The sequence below is a fragment of the Schistocerca nitens genome, chromosome 4 (assembly GCF_023898315.1).
Source record: "Schistocerca nitens isolate TAMUIC-IGC-003100 chromosome 4, iqSchNite1.1, whole genome shotgun sequence".
In the NCBI taxonomy this organism is placed as follows: Eukaryota; Metazoa; Arthropoda; class Insecta; order Orthoptera; family Acrididae; genus Schistocerca; species Schistocerca nitens.
In genome coordinates, this window is record NC_064617.1 from 198276136 (window position 1) to 198297478 (window position 21343).

The following is a 21343-nucleotide window of genomic DNA, read 5'->3' on the forward strand; positions in this document are numbered from 1 at the left end:
CACCCTTGCAGTATCTGTTGTCAACTACAGCCCACACTGAGAAATAATCCGCACCGACTGTTGATCCAAGGTGGGTCATACATGCTCAGCTACTAGACACTGTCTCCACCAGCCAAAGGTCAGTGGTTCACACCTCGTCCTGATGCTTCTAGGAGCTGAACTGGTGCCTTCCAGCTGGGAGCCACAGCTGGCTAACATAAACCAACTTCAGGGCACCTTCAAGGGATCCTTGGTTCACAGTCCATACTTGGGTGCCATCCATACCTGACTAGCTGCAAAAACCCCTCTTGCCTTATGTGCAGGCACTCTGCTGCTGCAGACCTCTATCTGAGGGGCTGCTAATGCTGTATGCTACATCAGGACCCCAAGTTTTGGGGTGCAGTGTGCCTCTTCTCTACACTGCCACTTATCATGCCAGTGATAGGCTGACAGTGCTGCATCAGCATCTGACATGGTACCACAGGAGACATGTTTATGACATAAAGCCTTGCCATCACGTCCTGCTGAGTGGGGCTGCCACATTTTTTTTTTTCTTGCCATTGACATTGCCACTAGGGTCAACACAACCACTGGGGTGCCAATCACATCATCTGCATGAATTCTACTAAATAAATCTGTTGTTATTCTCATTGCCATTACAATTCCATGATGGCTGAGGAGCTGATTCACTGTGATCACTGCCGAGACAGCCTTCCTGCAACATCATCCTATAAATTTATGGGGTCAGTAATGCTTGGACCATCCTGACTCCACAGCATCCCATTGTTGAAATTCTTACATTTATGTGCATAGTAAATGGCTTTTGCTGTCTTAGTGAAATGATGACTAACTTTGCAATAGTTGTAGCAGTGAAATTTTTACTCTTGATTAGAGTTATGTTAGTCTTTCTCTCTTTGTGGCACAAGATATTTTCACCAGTCTGCTGAGTGCTGTTGGCAAGCAGGGTGCACTCAGCCCTTGTGAGGCAAATTGAGGAGCTACTTGATTGAGAAATAGCGGCTCCGGTCTCGGAAACTGCCATACGGCCAGGAGAACAGTATGCTGACCGTATGCCCCTCCAGATCCGCATCCAGTGACATCTGTTGGCTGAGAATGACATGGCAGCCAGTCGGTACCGTTGGGCCTTCATGGCCTGTTCGAGAGGAGTTTAGTTTTTAGTTTAAGAGGGGCATAGAGTAAGAGAGTCAGTACACAGCTATCATGGGCTTTGGCGACTCTCGTGACCTTGGAGCTGCTACTTCTCAATCAATTAGCTCCTCAGTTGGCATCACAAGACAGAGTCATCTCATTGCATTCCTCCCATCAATGAAAAATCCCTAGCTGTATCAGGAATTGAACCTCCACACAGTAGTTAGCCATGCTCACCAGTCAGCTATGGAGGCTGACAACTTTTTTCAACATCACTATTGTTCTCCCAGTATATATATATATATAAAATAATCTATAAGTAATTCTCATAATTATCAGTGTGAAAAGATTAGTACCAAGCAGAATCTGTTGTTAGTATACAGGATGTCCATAAAAGAAAATTCCAGTTGGAGTGGTATATTATAACAGTTTAATTTAGACTATTTACCACAAATCATACATCAAATTGAAGTTAAACTAACCTTGTTTTTCTTATAAATGTTCAATGTGTGCACCTTTAGTTTTACAGCACACTTCCAACCTAAAATCCAATTGTAATTTAATAATTTCCATAGCTAGCCAGCTAAATGTGTTATTGTCAACTTCTGTTTCCATAGTACCAGCTGGTGTTATAGTGAAGATGACAACCATGAAGTCACAGTAGTGAATTGGGCAGATTCCAGGTCTATGACACTTATACCCAATAGTAAATTGCCACCACCTTTCAGTGTTCTAAGAAAGTGTGGATACAATCCTGACCTTATATTTTCCAGCAACACCATCACATGTCTGTGCATAAAGTCAGTATGCTCACCGATTCCTAAGTTTCAACACAGATCAATTGCGCCAGATTTTGCCTGCAATACGTCCACTGTATGTTTCATTTTTCCACAGATACTACTTTTTAAAAAAAGAAAAAGCTGGAAGAAGTTTAAATCTCCCCTTGCTCCTTGATCAAGAGGTAATGCATATTAGTCCATACTCTGAGCAATACAACTAATACATAAGTGCTGTGAACAAATGTTCTAAGATGTCCATCCCTCATGTATGTTGAATTACACATGTGCAAGGGCTGCCCTTAAGATAGCATCAGACCTCAGTCACTACTACTCAACATTTGAACAAGACGCATTTGGCAAAGAAACATCATCTTGTGGATTGTATTTACTCAAATCAGTATCAGTTGCCAAGTAGGGGCAGAGGGTCAAGCTTATGCAAGAAACTGATTTCAGCAAAAACAGTCAAAAAGCCTGGAAACTTATGAGATGCCTCCATAATGATACATGCAAACATAGACAGTCAATGATATTGCCAATCAACTATTAATAAAGAGTAAATTTGACAACCAAAACATCAAGCCAAAATCTAATAACATGTGTACTTCTGTTACCTACTTGTCTAGACCTTACTATTTGGAAGAACTGCAAAGGGCAGGTAGTAAGTGTAACACAGAAAAGGCTGCTGGCTTGGATGACATTAGGAATGAGCAAATAAAGTGTTTCAGACTCAAAACATTAAAATGAATTTTAGATCTTTTTAATAACTGCTTATGCTCTGGAAGGATCCCTAGAATCAGCAGGAAAGCTCAAGTCATTACTATCCTTATACCTGTCACAGGAAACAAAGAACCTAACAATTACCATCCAATGTCTCTTCTTACAAGGGAACCTCCCCATCGCACCCCCCTCAGATTTAGTTATAAGTTGGCACAGTGGATAGGCCTTGAAAAACTGAACACAGATCAATCGCAAAAACAGGAAGAAGTTGTGGGGAACTATGAAAAAAATATGTAAAATATACAAACTGAGTAGTCCATGTGCAAGATAGGCAACATCAAGAATAATATGAGCTCAGGAGCGCCGTGGTCCTGTGGTTAGCGTAAGCAGATGTGGAACGAGAGGTCCTTGGTTCAAGTCTACCATCGAGTGAAAAGTTTAATTTTTTATTTTCAGACAATTATTATTTGTCCGGCCGTCCGTCCGATGCGAGGTAACTGCCCCGTAGTATGGGGATGCTACACCTAAACAAACATCGAAACAAAACATATGTTTTGACAGAGCACAGGGAAAACTGTGCGACTGTGAAACTGTTGCATTCATTTGTTGCAGTTTATGTGACAAACTCTTGTGTTTTCATCACTTTTTTGGGAGTGATTATCACATCCACAAGAAAACCTAAATCGGGTAAGGTAGAAGAATCTTTTTACCCATTCGCCAAATGTACAAGTTAGGTGGGTCGACAACATATTCCTGTCATGTAACGCACATGCCATCACCAGTGTTGTATAGAATATATCAGATGTATTTTCCTGTGGAGGAATCGGTTGACCTATGACCTTGCGATCAAATGTTTCGGTTCCCATTCGAGAGGCACGTCCTTTCGTCTACTATTCGCATGATTTTGCGGTGCAGTCACAAAACACAGACACTAAACTTATTACTGTGAACAGAGACGTCAATGAACGAACGGACAGATCATAACTTTGCGAAAATAAAGAAAGTAAACTTTTCACTCAAGGGAAGACTTGAACCAACGACCTCTCGTTCCGCAGCTGCTCACGCTAACTACGGGACCACAGCGCTCCTGAGTTCATACTATCCTTGATGTTGCCTATCTTGCACATGGACTACTCAGTTTGTTTGTTTTGCTTATTTTTTTCATAATTCCACACAACTTATTCCTGTTTTCTCAATTGATATGTGTTCAGTTTTTCAAGGCCTATCCACTATGCCAACTTATAACTAAATCTGAGGGGGGTGCGATAGAGAGGTTCCCTTGTTAGCCACCTGTATAAAATCCTTGAGAAAATGATTCTGAGCCACTTGATAGAAGCAACTTGTGACAATGTTCCCTGCTTTTTTTCTTTCTTTCTTTGTTGTCCTCGGTGTTGATGTATTGGCTAAAGAAATGGGGGATGGAAGTGCAGTACTGTCTACTGTAAATGAGTAGCCGACAGGTACAAGTTTCCATTTCCCTGTTGTTTACTTTCACTTTTCACAACTCCCCCCCCCCCTCCCCATAGAAACATTTAATATGGTCAGTGCACTATTGTTTACCTATTGATAAGCCTCATTAATAGTTTTCAGGCAAACATCCACATACTGCTACAATAGTTTACTCTTGAATATCTATGACCACTAAAAACATAACCACATAATTCATAATTCACAGTTTTTTCAGAATAATGAGGTACATATGGAACAGAATTTAATTGATGAAAGGAGGAAACATAAAAACGCAGTAAATGAAGCAGGCAAAATGGAATACAAACGTCTCAAAAATGAGATCAATAGGAAGTGGCAGTTGTAAGAGTCGAGGGGCACGAAAGGAAGCAGTGGTTGGGAAGCGAGTGAGATAGGGTTGTAGCCTCTCCCCGATGTTATTCAATCTGTATATTGAGCAAGCAGTAAAGGAAACAAAAGAAAAATTTGGTGTAGGTATTAAAATCCATGGAGAAGATATAAAAACTTTGAGGTTCACCGATGACATTCTAATTCTGTCAGAGACAGCAAAGGACTTGGAAGAGGAGTTGAACGGAATGGACAGTGTCTTGAAAGGAGGATGTAAGATGAACATCCACAAAAGCAAAACAAGGATAATGGAATGTAGTCGAATTAAGTAGGGTGATGCTCAGGGAATTAGATTAGGAAATGAGACACTTAAAGTAGTAAAGGAGTTTTGCTATTTGGGGAGCAAAATAACTGATGATGGTCGAAGTAGGGAAGATATAAAATGTAGACTGGCAATGGCAAGGAAAGTGTTTCTGAAGAAGAGAAATTTGTTAACATCGAGTATAGATTTAAGTGTCAGGAAATTGTTTCTGAAAGTATTTGTATGGAGTGTAGCCATGTATGGAAGTGAAACATGGAGGATAAATAGTTTGGACAGGAAGAGAATAGAAGCTTTCAAAATGTGGTGCTACAGAAAAATGCTGAAGATTAGATGGGTAGATCACATAACTAATGAGGAGGTATTGAATAGAATTGGGGAGAAGAGGAGTTTGTGGCACAACTTGACGAGAAGGGGCCGGTTGGTAGGACATGTTCTGAGGCATCAAGGGATCACAAATTTAGCATTGGAGGGCAGCATGGAGGGTAAAAATCGTAGAGGGAGACCAAGAGATGAATACACTAAGCTGATTCAGAAGGATGTAGGTTGCAGTAGGTACTGGGAGATGAAGAAACTTGCACAGGATAGGGTAGCATGGAGAGCTGCATCAAACCAGTCTCAGGACTGAACACCACAACAACAACAACAGCAACAACAACTACAACAATGGAACGGACACTGTCATTGTTTTAACACATGGCCTGATTGTATTAAACTTATTTCACAGTTACATTGATGCATTGTTGTTGTTCTAACCAACATAGCTTCCTCTTCTGAAACTTGGCTGTGCACTGAATGTCTCAGGACCAAAAACTGGGCCCTTATATATCCTTACAATAATAGGTACTGAAACTACACATTGTTCGATGCTTAATTTACAGAAATTACAATAAAAACTTAACTCATTAAATTAACTGAATACATCAAAAACTTCTATCTTTTTAACAGTTTCTTCTACTACAAGAGTTAGGGCAAATTATTTGTTAAATCATCAAATTAATAAATACAGCTATGCAAACAATACTTTTGACAAAACTGTTAATTATTTTGGAATTAATTAAGGGCTAACATGTTTTCGAGGAGAGCCAAATAGATACTTTAAGATTAGTAATATTTTGTTTTGCAAATGTTTATAATTAGTACAGAATTTATATTTGTTTGTAAGTCAACAATAGAATTTAAGTTACGAAACAATTACTGATTTCATCCTATAACAAAAGATACTAACTAGGCATAATCAAAATGAATTAGAAAATCAATTACATACATAAAACTAACCACAAAATTAGATCTGGTGTTATATTCTTTAAAACTGAGGGCCAACGTTTCTCTTTTATGAAAATGCAAATTATACTCATGTATGTTAATGTTAATTAGTTAAAAGTGAAGAAATGAATTTAAAGCAGGCAGACGGCAAAACAAGAGGGGAAGTAAAAACATCCTAGCTTGCTTCATCACAAACTGACTCTGCACTCATATCTGAACATGTTGGTTTTAGACGTAATGAAAGCTGCACTTCGCAGATCCTCAGTCTTATCCAGTACATCAAAAATGGTTTTGAATCACATACAAGCTCCAGGGTGGCCTTTGTTGATCTGTCTGCTTTATGCAGCACTGTAAATCATAAATTACTTCTGAAAAAATTCTGTGACATGTCAAATAATTCTATTTTAACCACCTGAATTGCCAAATTCTTTAGCAACTAAAGATCCTCCATGCAGTTTTAAGGACAGCACAGTAGACAGAGACTACAGAGAAATGGGCTTCCTCAGGGCAGTATCCTGGCCGCTTTACTCTTTAATATACAGATGAAAGACAACCAACTTCCACTATACACCAAAATTTTCTCTAGGTGGATGATCTTGTGTTGGTCACCCAGGGAGAGGATTTTGGTGATGTTGAAATAAACCTGTCTAAAGCACTGGAAGAAATAGGTCAGTTCTAAATTGATAATAAGTTAAGGTCTAATCTACCAAACTCAAGTCTGTGCTTTCCACTTATAAAGCAGACACACCAACCAACAACTACAGTGGATTTAAAAAAATTTGTGATTTTTGAAAGTTCAATACGGAGCAAGTGGAGGGAAACAGTTGCCAACGTCTGCTAGGTGCATCAGCAGATGACCACACTATAATGGCACGCTCAATTGACTGCATGCTACAATCTTTCTCAAATGCTGTTTAAAGAAATCAATCTAAACTCTCATTCTTGAACATCTTAAAGTTTAATTAGTCAGATTCATGATGAAAGCCCTATCACTTCGTTAATGGTCATAGTTGTTGTGATATTTTGTTAGTAGGTAACTACTGCTAGAAATTTTTAGTTTGCAGTGAAAAATAGATGTTGCTACAAATTTATGTTTGATGCATGTTAGATGACGTGTTGCTGCATATTAAATGAATATAATATATTGAATCATTCTTTAAACTTGGAGCCGTATTACTGTCTGTTCCATCCTCAAGAAAATGAAATGTATGTAAAGTGCTCTATCATGAACTCATGCATCAGTTAGAAAAACTAGAATGAAATTACATAAATCCTCATATCTCATAAATGCTCAGAGATATCAAAACAAGATTTTGGCAAATGATAGTGCACAAAGTGCTTTGTCATATGATTAATATATGAAACTTCCATACCTACTGTGATATTCAAGCAACTGCAGTTTTTTTCAGTGAAATAATGTAATTATTGAGAGTCATTCACAGCTGGTGAAGTGAGAACAGATGTGGGTTTTTAGCAATATAAGTGAAGAAGTTCCACATTTATTTTTGTTCTGAGAATGGGCCATTTCATAAACTATTGACCTGACTTGCACTCAGCTGTTAGTTTAATAATATTCTATTTCAGGATTTCTGTCTCAATTTCAATTGTATTACAATGTTAGTGAGGTGAATTTTTATAAACTCAGCTATGTTTTGACAAAAGAAGCAGACTTTAACATGGCAGCAACAAAAGCTACATATCCCTCAAAACTCATTACAGTCATTCATGAATCAATGTCTCCTCAGCTATCTTCTTGGTATGGCTGACAACTCAAAACCAGTCAGTCATGTAAAATTTGCAGTGGCTTGTCAGCATTGCAATCTCAGTAAGCACAAACTTCTTGCTGTTTTTTGCAATATTACTTTTCACCTAGGCTCATATGTTCTCGGTCAGATTTAAATGAGCATGATATTGAGGATGCCTGATTGAACTATGCCCTTTACCTTTAGCCTGTTCATCCACCTGGTAGTGTGAAGTTTTGGCTTGTAGAGCAGTAAAGTTCCATTAACTTTACATTATACACGCTAGGTTCAACATTATCCCATAGAACATTTCTTTGTATCTGGAGTAAAATATCTGCTCTCCTCCACTGCATTGTTGGAGCTTTATGCATCACAACAGAGTGGTATGGCATTTCATCTATTACTATTGTCAAACGTTTTGCAGCAGAACATTATCAGCCAAGCTGATGATTGTGTTCTTGGATGACACTTTTATTGTAAATCATGTATTCAGATGTTCTGCACTGTTGTTATTAATGCAATGCCAACATGAAACACTTGCTCACAGTACCTGACAACAACAGAACACTTTAATTCCAGGAAATGTGACCTTACAATGAGAGCTGATGAACATTGATACATTTAATGCATGACACCATGTGGTACTGTTTATTCATAGTATGGCAACAGGGGCACTTTACCAGCAGAATCACTGGTGGTCAGGTAGGGAAAGCTGGCTCGCCATTGGTGTTACCTGGACAATAGTGTTACATCACCCTCCGGTCAGTCAAATGTCAAAAGTTGTGACTAATTTTAAATACGACGGCTATCCACAAAGTACATTACGTTTCCGTTTGTGTCTGTTAGGGTCGGGGCTAGCGCGGCCATCTTAGTGTCATGGCATTCCGCCGCTCAGTCGGCATCCTGCTGTGCTAGTGAGAGGTTCGTGCTGTACTCCATTGAGTTACTGTGACAGTTTGAAATGTCAGCATTAATTGAAAATGCCGTGAAGTGTGAAGTGCATGCTGTAATGAGGTTTCCGACTGCAAAAAAACTGTACACCAATAGAAATCTATCGGCAGCTTTGTGAAGTGTATGGGGAAAACATAATCACTGAAGGTGGAGTGCGTCAATGGGTCATAAAATTTAAAAATGGCCAAACTAACGTTCACAACGAAGAGCGAAGTGGAAGACCCAGCATAGTGACTGCCGAACTTGTCAAAAAGATGGTGACTCATTATTCGATCGCATCGTTACTGGTGACAAAACATGGGTTAAGCATGTGAACTGTGAGACTAAATTGCAGTCAATGCAGTGGGGGACACAAATTCCTCCCAAAAACCCAAGAAATGCATGCAGACAATGTCAGCAAGGAAGGTGATGGCGACTGTCTTTTGGGACAGAAAAGGTGTGATTTTTGTGGATTTCCTGGAAAGAGTCTCTACAATAAACTCTCAAAGGTACTGCCAAACTCTGCACAACCTCAGAAGAGCAATACAAAACAAGCGCAGGGGAAAGTTGTGCTCAAAGATCTTGCTGATTCACGACAACGCCCAGGCCCACACGGCAAATGCCACTCATGAAGTTCTCGAATCTTTTAAGTGGGAGTTGTTTCCTCATCCGCCCTACAGTCCCGACCTAGCGCTGAGCGACTGCCACTTATTCCCAGCAATGAAGAAGTGGTTGGCTATGCAGCGTTTTGATGACGATGCACAGCTTCAAGAAGAGGTAACCATGTGGTTGAAGGCGCAGGCGGCCGAATTTTACGACGAAGGAATTTCCAAGCTCGTCCATTGCTACGATAAGTGCCTTAATTTAAATGGCAACTATGTAGAAAAGTAGTATTTAAGTGTGGCTTTCATCTGTATATAATAAAAAAATTTCCAATACTTTATTTATTTTTAATTCCAAAACGTAATGTACTTTGTGGATAGCCTTTGTACACTATAACTGTTTCATGAAATGGCACACAACTCAAACATTCCTTTTCTCCAAAATACCTTGAGGTGACTTTAGAATGCACGTAAACCCTTAAAATGCATTACCATAACTACAAAATGAAAGTATCTGCAAGGAATAAACTAAGGGGATCTAACAGGGATGCACAACCAGCCACTATCCAGACTACTATATTGGCATTTTGCTATTCTTCAGGAGAATATGCAGCACCCGTCTGGCATAATTTCTGCCATGTTAGCCAGAGGACACTGTCCCAAATGAGATGTGTCACATAATTACTGGATGCCTGAGACCAACTAAAGTGGAGGAGCTACATGTACCAGTAGGCATAGCAGAAAAAGTTTTGTAACAAAAACCCATAACAATACAATCCACATGCTAGACATGTGAAAAAAACAGAGTAGATGATGCTCCTCTAGACTGGAGAAAACCTCAAGATGAGCTACCCCCAGTCACAATAAGAACTGATGCACTTGGAAGTCCCTCAACAGAATGCGAACTGGTGTTGGGTGATGTAAAGTAAATCTTGGAAAGTGGATTAGGCTAGTGGGCCCTCAACCTTTCTGTAAGTGTGGAGGGGATTAGCATACAATATCTCACTTGCACAATTGCCATTGGTGCTCGTCATCATGCACAAAAGAAAATCTAATGATGGCCAACTCTAATGTCTTGGACATAACCCATTTTGGGCAAAAACAATTTAATTGAATGTTTGTTAGTTTTTCTGCCCTTAAATGTATTTATGACTGTTTACTCATGGACAAATACTTAACAAATGTATGCTAACTCTAATGCCTTGGATGTAGCCCAATTGTAGGTAAAAGTGATTTAATTACTGTTGTGTCTGTCTATTTCCATGTTTAATGCATTAATGTCTATTGTCCATGCAGTCATGTTCATAATTATTAAGCTTTTTGTTACCTCCTGTGGAATTGATGCCTTTGATACAATTTTTTTTTTTTTTAATGAAAGAGCCTCTCTTACAACATATCCAGATAAGTAATCCCTGTTATGGTAGCTTCAGCAAAAGTAATAGCTCATAAACTTGACAACATGACACAGTGCAGGAAACATTTACTTTTGAGAACCTCTTTGATATCACACTGGTTCATGAGGATGTTCTGACCCCTTAGATATGAACATTATGGGTATTTATCTGCCCACTTAAGTGAAAGGTTACCTCATCACTGAACACCTCATGATCAAGAAAGTCATCTTCTCACTGCAACACTTCAACTGCAACACACCATAGTCATCTGGCCTTTAAGCTTGAACCAACTGTACCTGGCATGGGCACATGTGTAAATATTTTTTTTAAATATTCATAGTATCATCTGTCACAACTGAAGTTCAAGACTTGCTTTCCAAACAGATGTCTTAGGACTATGATGGTAACATGTTCTGATGTGGTCAACATCCTCTTCAGACTTTTGTGCTTTTCCATTTTCACACACATTCAGTTGTTTTGAATTGCCTCTATCACTGGCAGAGGTCTTTTTTTCCACATGAGGGACCACTATCAAACTTTAAACAAACACATGTTGAACTAAAATTATAGATTCACTCTCAGCAAACATCAGATCACAAAATGGTTTATACTCAGCAGTTGCCGTTTTGTGTGTATGTGGAAGTACAAGTGGGAAAACAATAGGGTCATACCTGCACTTGTGCTTATATAAAACTGTTTGGGTTACTCTTTAATTGTGACCTTGAACCAAGACTTTGCAATGTTTGCAGTTGATGCTATTAAAATTTATAACTGGGACATTCTCTTATGAACAACATGCACATTACAAAAGTAGCCTGCAATTGGAACTTCTACCTGTGAAAATGTAACTTGACTTGGTTTACATCCAAACTCTACAGAACAAGATGTGAGAAAGAAAGAAATGCTTCCTAGTATGAAGATAAGCTTCCAGCCACAGAAGAATATTACCATTAATACCATAACATGTAAGATCCATGAATACTATTTTATAGTCTTTGGCAACATCATAGAATATTTAACTGCGTGACAAATTTACATCTGCTAAAGAAACATCAGTCATATAATTATCATATTACCAAAGATGATATATCAATAGATTCTTTCTATTGGTTACTGACCTTTATAAATTATTTAGAGGAAACCTATTGAAATTTTTCAAGCCAGAGTAATGTACTGAAACTTTTCAATGAAGATAAAGGAAGCATTTAATGAATACTGTCATTACTTTCTGTACATGAATAGATTAAAATATTCACTCACTTGTCACTTTCACCTGAATCTGTGATGCATAAATCATGTTAGTTGGCCTCAGTGTCTTCATTTGACATTTCCAGATTCCAGATTCCTCCTCAGTTACAGCAAACAGTGTCCCTCCACAGTCACCTGCATCAAGACTAAAACCATCATATTTCCACATTTCTGTACTGTTGTAAGCCCCTTCTTTTGAGTCAAGCACAATTGTTGAACCATTTGGATGAACCAGTGAACATTCACTTATTGGTGTCTCAACACGGCATTTCAATGTCAGTGGTTGCCCCAAGAGTACAACAGTGTAACCAACATCCCATACTTGAATTTTTTCTGAAAAAAAATAAAATAAAATGCACTTAATGTAGCATCCAAGGAACATGGCTTGCAGCAAAAACAACCACTTTCAAAACTAGAAGTGAGAAACATAATCAAAAATTTCAGCAATAGTGAATTGGATGATATGAACAATCTGTAAATTTATAAAGTTATTACTTTCAAACTGTTGACAAAGATATTTTCTGTTCAATAAATACATTTGATATGATACAATGATCCTGTTTATCAAATAACTAGAAAAAAATAATCAAATATATAACTGTTCTATTATCTTATGACAATGCTTGTGATATGTCAATAAAGACTTCAGAAATTACACACAAGTTAAAATTGTCGTGAGTACAATTATTGTTTGTCTGTTTGTGTTCTCAATTAAATTATCTTCACACCATAATTTATAACTGTATGATTTTGTTCTGAAAAATGTGTAAATTAATCTATCAAAAATAATGTATTCAAACAATGGAAAATTTAGAATGCGAGAACACTAATATGAAAAAGATATACTGCAATTCGCCATATGGAGGAGGCATCAAGTGACAGATAGGCACTCTGTTTTTTCTGTTTGGATGCTTTTAGAAGGGGTTCTGATATCTGAAGCCAACCATTAATTAAATAAAATAATTGAATTTCACAACTTCTCCTGTTTTTTTACATCAGACATTGGAAAAAAAACCACTAGATATTATTAAGTATTGGACTAAGTCCTTCATCAGAAAGAGACAAAGCAAAACATGCACACATTCACACATGCACAACTCACTTGCATATGGCCAGTGTTGTCTCCAGACACTAGGTGAACCATCAGGAGGCTCTTCTGAGTGGAGAATGATTGAGGAGGTGAAGGGCAGAGGAGAAAAGGAGATAAGAGGAAAGGACTTGCAGGTGCACCAATGGAATTCAGATGTAGTCTAGAACCATAGTGGGAGCAGCAAATATGATAGGCACGTGCAGGACAGGGACTAGTGAAGGTTGAGGCAATGGCAGTTACAGGAATGTAGGATGTGTTGTACGGAGAGTTACTGCCTGAGTAATTCAGAAAAAGCTCTGAAACAGATGTTGACAACAAGAACATTTTGTTGGGCAGCATGCTCAGCAATAAGGTGGTCCAGCTGTCTCTTGGCCACAGTTTGGAAATGGTCATTTTTTCTGAAACAGATGTTGACAACAAGAACATTTTGTTGGGCAGCATGCTCTGCAATTAGGTGGTCCAGCTATCTCTTGGCCACAGTTTGGAAATGGTCATTTTTGCAGACAGACAACTTGTTTGAGGTCATGCTTCTGTATAATGCAGCACAGTGATCACAGCTAAGTTGGTATCACATTGTTCCTTTCACAGTTGACCTTGCTGTTGATGCTTGTGACAGGACTAGAGTAGAAGGTAGTGGAGGAATATATGGGACAAGTCTTGCATTTAGATCCATTCCAGGAATATTAGGTAAGGAGAAAGAGGTTGAGAACTGGGGTGGAATAGGGACAAACAAGGATATTATGTAGGCTTTGGAGGGTGGAATATCAGTATGGAAGGGATGGGGCAGATATTGGAGAGGATATTACTGATTTCAGTGCATGATGAGAGGTAGCTGAAACTCAGGAGAATAATGTGATACAGTTGCCCCAGTCCTATTTGGTACTGAACCATGAGGGAGTGCTTCTTTGTGGCCAGACAGTGTGCATGTGGAGGATGGTAGCTAACTGGGGACACAAGGCATGAGAGATCTCTTTCTGGACAATGTTGGGAGGGTAACTAAAGTATGTGAAAGCCTCTATGAGACATATTTGGAAAGGGACTGCTTGTCACTATAGATGTGATGACCATAGGTGGATAGGGTGTATGAAGGGGACTTCTTGATGTGCTATCAAAGGGGTGATATTGTTGGTCATTATTAGGTCTGTTGTGGATGAATGTACTGATGTAGCCATGGCTGAAGTGGAAGTTGACTTCAAGGCAAGTGGCTTGCTGGGCTGAGGAGGACAAGATGCAATGAATAGGGAAAAATGTTTTGAGGTTTTGGAGGAATGTTGATAGGGTGTCCTCAGCCTCAGTCCACATCATGAAGATGACATCAGTGAATCTCAATCAGGTGAGGCATTTGGGATTCTGGATGGTTAGGAAGGACACCTTTAGATGGATCTTAAATAGGTTGTCAAGTGTTGCCATGTAGCTGCCCATTGCTGTACCATGGATTTGATTGTAAATGAAGCCTTCACAGGAGGAATAATAGTGGGTGGGGACATTGTTCTTCATTGTGACCACAAAAGAAGTTTTAGGTTTGGAGTAAGTTTGGTGCTGGAAGGGTAGTGTTCAATAGTGGCATGGGCACTGGGGACACTAGTGTAGAGGGATGTGGCATCAACGATGAAGAGCAGGATGCCTGGTGGTAAAGGAACAGGAACTGTGGAGGTTCAGTAGACAAAATAGTTAGTTTCTTTTATATACACTGTTGGAAAAAAATTAGTACACTTGAAAAGATGGTGTTGATTTTGACCCGATGATGGCATATGACTCCTGGGGTCTGGTATTGGTTTTAGTGTTGTCCACCAAGAGACAGCTTAGTGGAATAGCTACCAGAGCACCATCTGTGTCTACCCTCTAATAGGGAATGCTCACAGAACAAAGGCTCAGTGTGGTGCAAGTGGTTGTCGTTTAGACGTACTATGTAGATAGACCTAGGAAGCACTATTTCATAGAGTGTATTCATCCAAGACGTACTGGCCTTAGGGTCTGGGGTGTGGTAAATTACAACTCTTGTTCACCTTTGGATTTTCTAGAGGGTACACTAATCAGCACTTAGTATGTGCAGAAGGTTTTTAGACACATTACTTTATTGTGCTTGCAATAGGAAGGTGAAGTGTTGCTCTACCAGGATAATTCTCACCCACATACTGCCCATGAAACTCAACATGCTCTGCAAGACGTACAGCAACTTCCCCGGCCAGCACAATCTCCGGACTCTTCTCCAATTGAGCGCATGTGAGGTATGATGGGATAAGAAGTGACTCATACCACCTGTCAACCAACAACTCTTACAGAACCATGTAAACAGGTTGAGCAGGTGTAGCATAACATATCCCAAGACAGTATTCACCATATGTATGATCTACTGGATGCCACAGTCAGTACCTGCATTGCCAACCAGGGGGCTACACTACATACTGATGTGGGTGTTTCAGTATGGTTCAATACCCGGTACCTCAGAACCGCTTGTGTTATTGATCTGTAAATGTAACCATATCATGTACTCCATATGTATGCACTGATGCAAACGTAAATTTTGAGTGAATTGGAAATCTCTAAAAGGGTATACTAACTTTTTTTCTAGCATTGTATGAGAATAGGTTATGGGTAAAAGGCTGGGGCTGTTCATACACAAGTGCAGAGGGGCAGTAGCCAGCCACAATAAGGTGTCCTGAGTGGTTTGGTTAATGCAGTTTCTGAAGTATTTAGAATGTAGGCAAATGGAGAGTGTTGGGGGTGAGATGGAAGACATACTCATGGGAGAGATTCTGGGATGGATTTGAGAAGGGACTGGAGATCTTGCTGGATTTCTGTAGTGCAGTCACTGTTGCAGGGCTTGTAGATGGACGTATCTGAAAGCTGGAAGAGACACTCTGCCAGGTAACACCTGCATTTCATAATTACATTATCCTTAGTGACACATCTAATGCATCACTGACACAAGAAATTTTCACAGATTAAAATATGCAATTAAACTTCTTTACCAGAAAGGCAATTATCATCCAGTTTCCTTACTGACATGTTTTTCAAAAATATTCCAAAAAGTAATGTACTCAAGAATAATTTAAGATTTAAGAAGGAACAATTTACTTACCATATCACAGTTTGGATTCTAGAATTGTTGTTCAACTGAGAATAATATAATGAAGACATGACAATGCTGCTACTCAACTTGGTCAGCACAGTACTTCATGCTGATAGTGACTTGGTAGCAAATGGGTAACAGAATCCCACAAATGGGATTAACTTACGATGTGAACTGAACTACTGGAAGTGGAGCACCAGTACCCACAGACATACGAGCATGAATAACTCAGCATACAGTTGGTGCGAACTGCTAATAACTGAGCACACAACAACTCTCATCATGAGCACTAGGCTAGGTCCACAGCAGTCTAGCTCCACATGAGCACTGGCCTGCTCCACTTACTGCTGCTCACAAACAATTACTAACACCAGTGGCTCTGCACATATGAAGCGATGTGTGCAACCTATACAGCAGGTTCCTCTTCTACCCATGCCATTCTTCTGCCTTCCATTTGGATGTCCACTGGTGTGGATTCTAAATCCCTTATGCCTGAAAAGGGCCAGGATGTCAACTTGGCCAGGGTGCATGAACTTGTATGATCTGATTGAAGATTATCTGTGAAAATGATTGCAGAAGAACTGAACATCAATCAAGAAATGGTTCGTCTAATAATAACTGAAGATCTTGGTTTGAGAAAGATTTGTTCAAAAATGGCCCGCAAAAATCTCACACCACAACAGCGAGAAACACGGAAAAATGTGGCAGCTGATCTTTTAGTGCAAGTGGAAATCAATCCAGAATCGGTGAGCCACATTTTTCCGTGTTTCTCGCTGTTGTGGTGTGAGATTTTTGCGGGCCATTTTTGAACAAATCTTTCTCATGGTGATGAAAGTTGGTTTTTTCAGTACGATCCAGAGTCAAAACACCAAAGTTCACAATGGTACTCAAAGGGATCACCCAGACCAAAAAAAGCTCACATGTCAAACTCAAAAGTGAAATGTATGCCTTTGTGCTTCCTTGATTCCAAGGGAATTGTTCATAAAGGGTGAGTTCCTCCTGGACAAACAGTTAACCAATATTACTACAAAGAAATTTTAGAAAGACTTCGTAAAAGAGTTCTTCGTGCCCATGCCAACATTGCTGATAATTGGATTTTGCATCACGATAATGTGCCATCCCATACTGCTCTGTCAGTGCAGCAATTTTTAACCTCAAAACAAATTTCAGTACTACCACAGCCACCTTATTCACCAGATATCGCTCCATATGAGTTTGTTCTATTTCCAAGAGTCAAAACAGTGGTCAAAAAAATGGTTCAAATGGCTCTGAGCACTATGGGACTTAACTGCTAAGGTCATCAGTCCCCTAGAACTTAGAACTACTTAAACCTAACTAACCTAAGGACATCACACACATCCATGCCCGAGGCAGGATTCAAACCTGCGACCGTAGTGGTCGCGCGGTTCCAGACTGTAGCGCCTACAACCGCTTGGCAACTGCGGCCAGCTGGTGGTCAAGGGACACAACATTCAAACAACACAAGATGTCCAAAAAGCTGTAACGAGGGTATTGGAGGATATTACAGAAGATGAGTGCCATAAATGTTACCATCAATAGCAGAAGTGCTGGAAAAAGTGTGTGCAATCAGAAGGGAACTACTTTGAAAGAGACAGATTCAATCCCTGGGGGACAGATGTGTGACTGCCTGGATCCCATGGATCTGACATTAATCTCACTTGAGCAAGTGCATACTAGTGTTGTTGTTGTTGTTGTTGTTGTTGTTGTTGTTGTTGTTGTGGTCTCCAGTACAGAGACTGGTTTGATGCAGCTCTCCATGCTACTCTATCCTGTGCAAGCTTCTTCATCTCCCAGTACCTACTGCAACCTACATCCCTCTGAATCTGTTTAGTGTATTCATCTCTTGGTCTCCCTCTACGATTTTTACCCTCCACGCTGCCCTCCAATACTAAATTGGTGATCCCTTGATGCCTCAGAACATGCCCTACCAACCAATCCCTTCTTCTAGTCAAGTTGTGCCACAAACTTCTCTTCTCCCCAATCCTATTCAATACCTCCTCATTAGTTACGTGATCTACTCATCTAATCTTCAGCATTCTTCTGTAGCACCACATTTCGAAAGCTTCTATTCTCTTCTTATCCAAACTATTTATCGTCCATGTTTCACTTCCATACATGGTTACACTCCATACAATTACTTTCAGAAATGGCTTCCTGACACTTAAATCTATACTCAATGTTAACAAATTTCTCTTCTTCAGAAACGCTTTCTTTGCCATTGCCAGTCTACATTTTATATCCTCTCTACTTCGACCATCATCAGTTACTTTGCTCCCCAAATAGCAAAACTCCTTTACTACTTTAAGTGTCTCATTTCCTAATCTAATTCCCTCAGCATCACCTGACTTAATTCGACTACATTCCATTATCCTCATTTTGCTTCTGTTGATGTTCATCTCATATCCTCCTTTCAAGACACTGTCCATTCTGTTCAACTGCTCTTCCAAGTCCTTTGCTGTCTCTGACAGAATTACAATGTCATCGGCAAACCTCAAAGTTTTTGTTTCTTCTCCATGAACGTTAATACATACTCTGAATTTTTCTTTTTGTTTCCTTTACTGCTTGCTCAATATACAGATTGAATAACATTGGGGAGAGGCTACAACCCTGTCTCACTCCCTTTCCAACCGCTGCTTCCCTTTCATGCCCCTCAACTCTTATAACTGCCATCTGGTTTCTGTACAAATGGTAAATAGCCTTTCACTCTCTGTATTTTACCCCTGCCACCTTTAGAATTTGAAAGAGAGTATTCCAGTCAACATTGTCAAAAGCTTTCTCTAAGTCTACAAATGCTAGAAATGTAGGTTTGCCTTTTCTTAATCTATTTCTAAGATAAGTTGTAGGGTCAGTATTGCCTCACATGTTCCAACATTTTTACAGATCCAAACTGATCTTCCCCGAGGTCAGCTTCTACCAGTTTTTACATTCGTCTGTAAAGAATTTGCAATAGTACTTTGCAGCTGTGACTAAACTGATAGTTCGGTAATTTTCACATCTGTCAACACCTGCTTTCTTTGGGAATGGAATTATTATATTCTTCTTGAAGTTTGAGGGTATTTCGCCTGTCTCATACATCTTGCTCACCAGATGGTAGAGTTTTGTCAGGACTGGCTCTCCCAAGGCCATCAGTAGTTCTAATGGAATGTTGTCTACTCCCGGGGCCTTCTTTCGACCTAGGTCTTTCAGTGCTCTGTCAAACTCTTCACGCAGTATCGTATCTCCCATTTCATCATCATCTACATCCTCTTCCATTTCCACAATATTTCCCTCAAGTACATCGCCCTTGTGTAGACCCTCTATATACTCCTCCCACCTTTCTGCTTTCCCTTCTTTGCTTAGAACTGGGTTTCCATATGAGCTCTTGATATTCTTACAAGTGGCTCTCTTTTCTCTAAAGGTCTCTTTAATTTTCCTGTAGGCAGTATCCATCTTACCCCTAGTGAGATAAGCCTCTACATCCTTACACTTGTCCTCTAGCCATCCCTGCTTAGCCATTTTGCACTTCCTGTCGACCTCATTCCTGAGACGTTTGTATTCCTTTTTGCCTGCTTCATTTACTGCATGTTTATATTTTCTCCTTTCATCAATTAAATTCAATATTTCTTCTGTTACCCAAGGATTTCTATTAGACCTCGTCTTTTTACCTACTTGATCCTCTGCTGCCTTCACTATTTCATTCCTCAAAGCTACCCATTCTTCTTGTACTGTATTTCTTTCCCTCATTCCTGTCAATTGTTCCCTTATGCTCTCCCTGAAACTCTGTACAATCTCTGGTTTAGTCAGTTTATCCAGGTCTCATCTCCTTAAATTCCCACCTTTTTGCAGTTTCTTCAGTTTTAATCTACAGTTCATAACCAACAGATTGTGGTCGAGTCCACATCTGCCCCTGGAAATATCTTACAATTTAAAACCTGATTCCTAAATCACTGTCTTACCATTATATAATCTATCTGATATCTCCCTTTTCCTACTCTCGAATTCCAGTCACTCATGAACCATGGACCTTGCCGTTGGTGGGGAGGCTTGCGTGCCTCAGCGATACAGATGGCCGTACCGTAGGTGCAACCACAACGGAGGGGTATCTGTTGAGAGGCCAGACAAACATGTGGTTCCTGAAGAGGGGCAGCAGCCTTTTCAGTAGTTGCAGGGGCAACAGTCTGGATGATTGACTGATCTGGCCTTGTAACATTAATCAAAACGGCCTTGCTGTGCTGGTACTGCGAACGGCTGAAAGCAATGGGAAACTACAGCCGTAATTTTTCCCGAGGGCATGCAGCTTTACTGTATGGTTAAATGATGATGGCGCCCTAGCCACACGACATTTCATTTCATTTCTTGGGTAAAATATTCCGGAGGTAAAATAGTCCCCCATTCGGATCTCCGGGCGGGGACTACTCAAGAGGATGTCGTTATCAGGAGAAAGAAAACTGGCATTCTACGGATCGGAGCATGGAATGTCAGATCCCTTAATCAGGCAGGTAGGTTAGAAAATTTAAAAAGGGAAATGGATAGGTTAAAGTTAGATATAGTGGGAATTAGTGACGTTCGGTGGCAGGAGGAACAAGACTTTTGGTCAGGTGATAACAGGGTTATAAATACAAAATCAAATAGGGGTAATGCAGGAGTAGGTTTAATAATGAATAAAAAAATAGGAGTGCGGGTTAGCTACTACAAACAGCGTAGTGAACGCATTATTGTGGCCAAGATAGACACAAAGCCCATGCCTACTACAGTAGTACAAGTTTATATGCCAACTAGCTCTGCAGATGATGAAGAAATTGATGAAATGTATGACGAGATAAAAGAAATTATTCAGGTAGTGAAGGGAGATGAAAATTTAATAGTCATGGGTGACTGGAATTCGTCAATAGGAAAAGGGAGAGAAGGAAACATAGTAGGTGAATATGGATTGGGGGGGAAGAAATGAAAGAGGAAGCTGCCTTGTAGAATTTTGCACAGAGCATAACTTAATCATAGCTAACACTTGGTTCAAGAATCATAAAAGAAGGTTGTATACCTGGAAGAATCCTGGAGATACTAAAAGGTATCAGATAGATTATATAATGGTAAGACAGAGATATAGGAAGCAGGTTTTAAATTGTAAGATATTTCCAGGGGCAGATGTGGACTCGACCACAATCTGTTGGTTATGAACTGTAGATTAAAACTGAAGAAACTGCAAAAAGGTGGGAATTTAAGGAGATGAGACCTGGATAAACTGACTAAACCAGAGATTGTAC

General features: G+C 39.7%; 1 protein-coding gene across 1 annotated transcript in view; it reads right to left on the reverse strand.

Moving 5' to 3' along the window:
- Window positions 1-21343, reverse strand: part of LOC126251630 (uncharacterized) — a 184774-nt gene that overhangs the window by 53635 nt on the left and 109796 nt on the right. The window contains exon 7 of the mRNA XM_049952174.1: window positions 11932-12252. Coding sequence (XP_049808131.1) covers window positions 11932-12252 — 321 coding nt within the window. The remainder of the gene's footprint in view (window positions 1-11931; window positions 12253-21343) is intronic.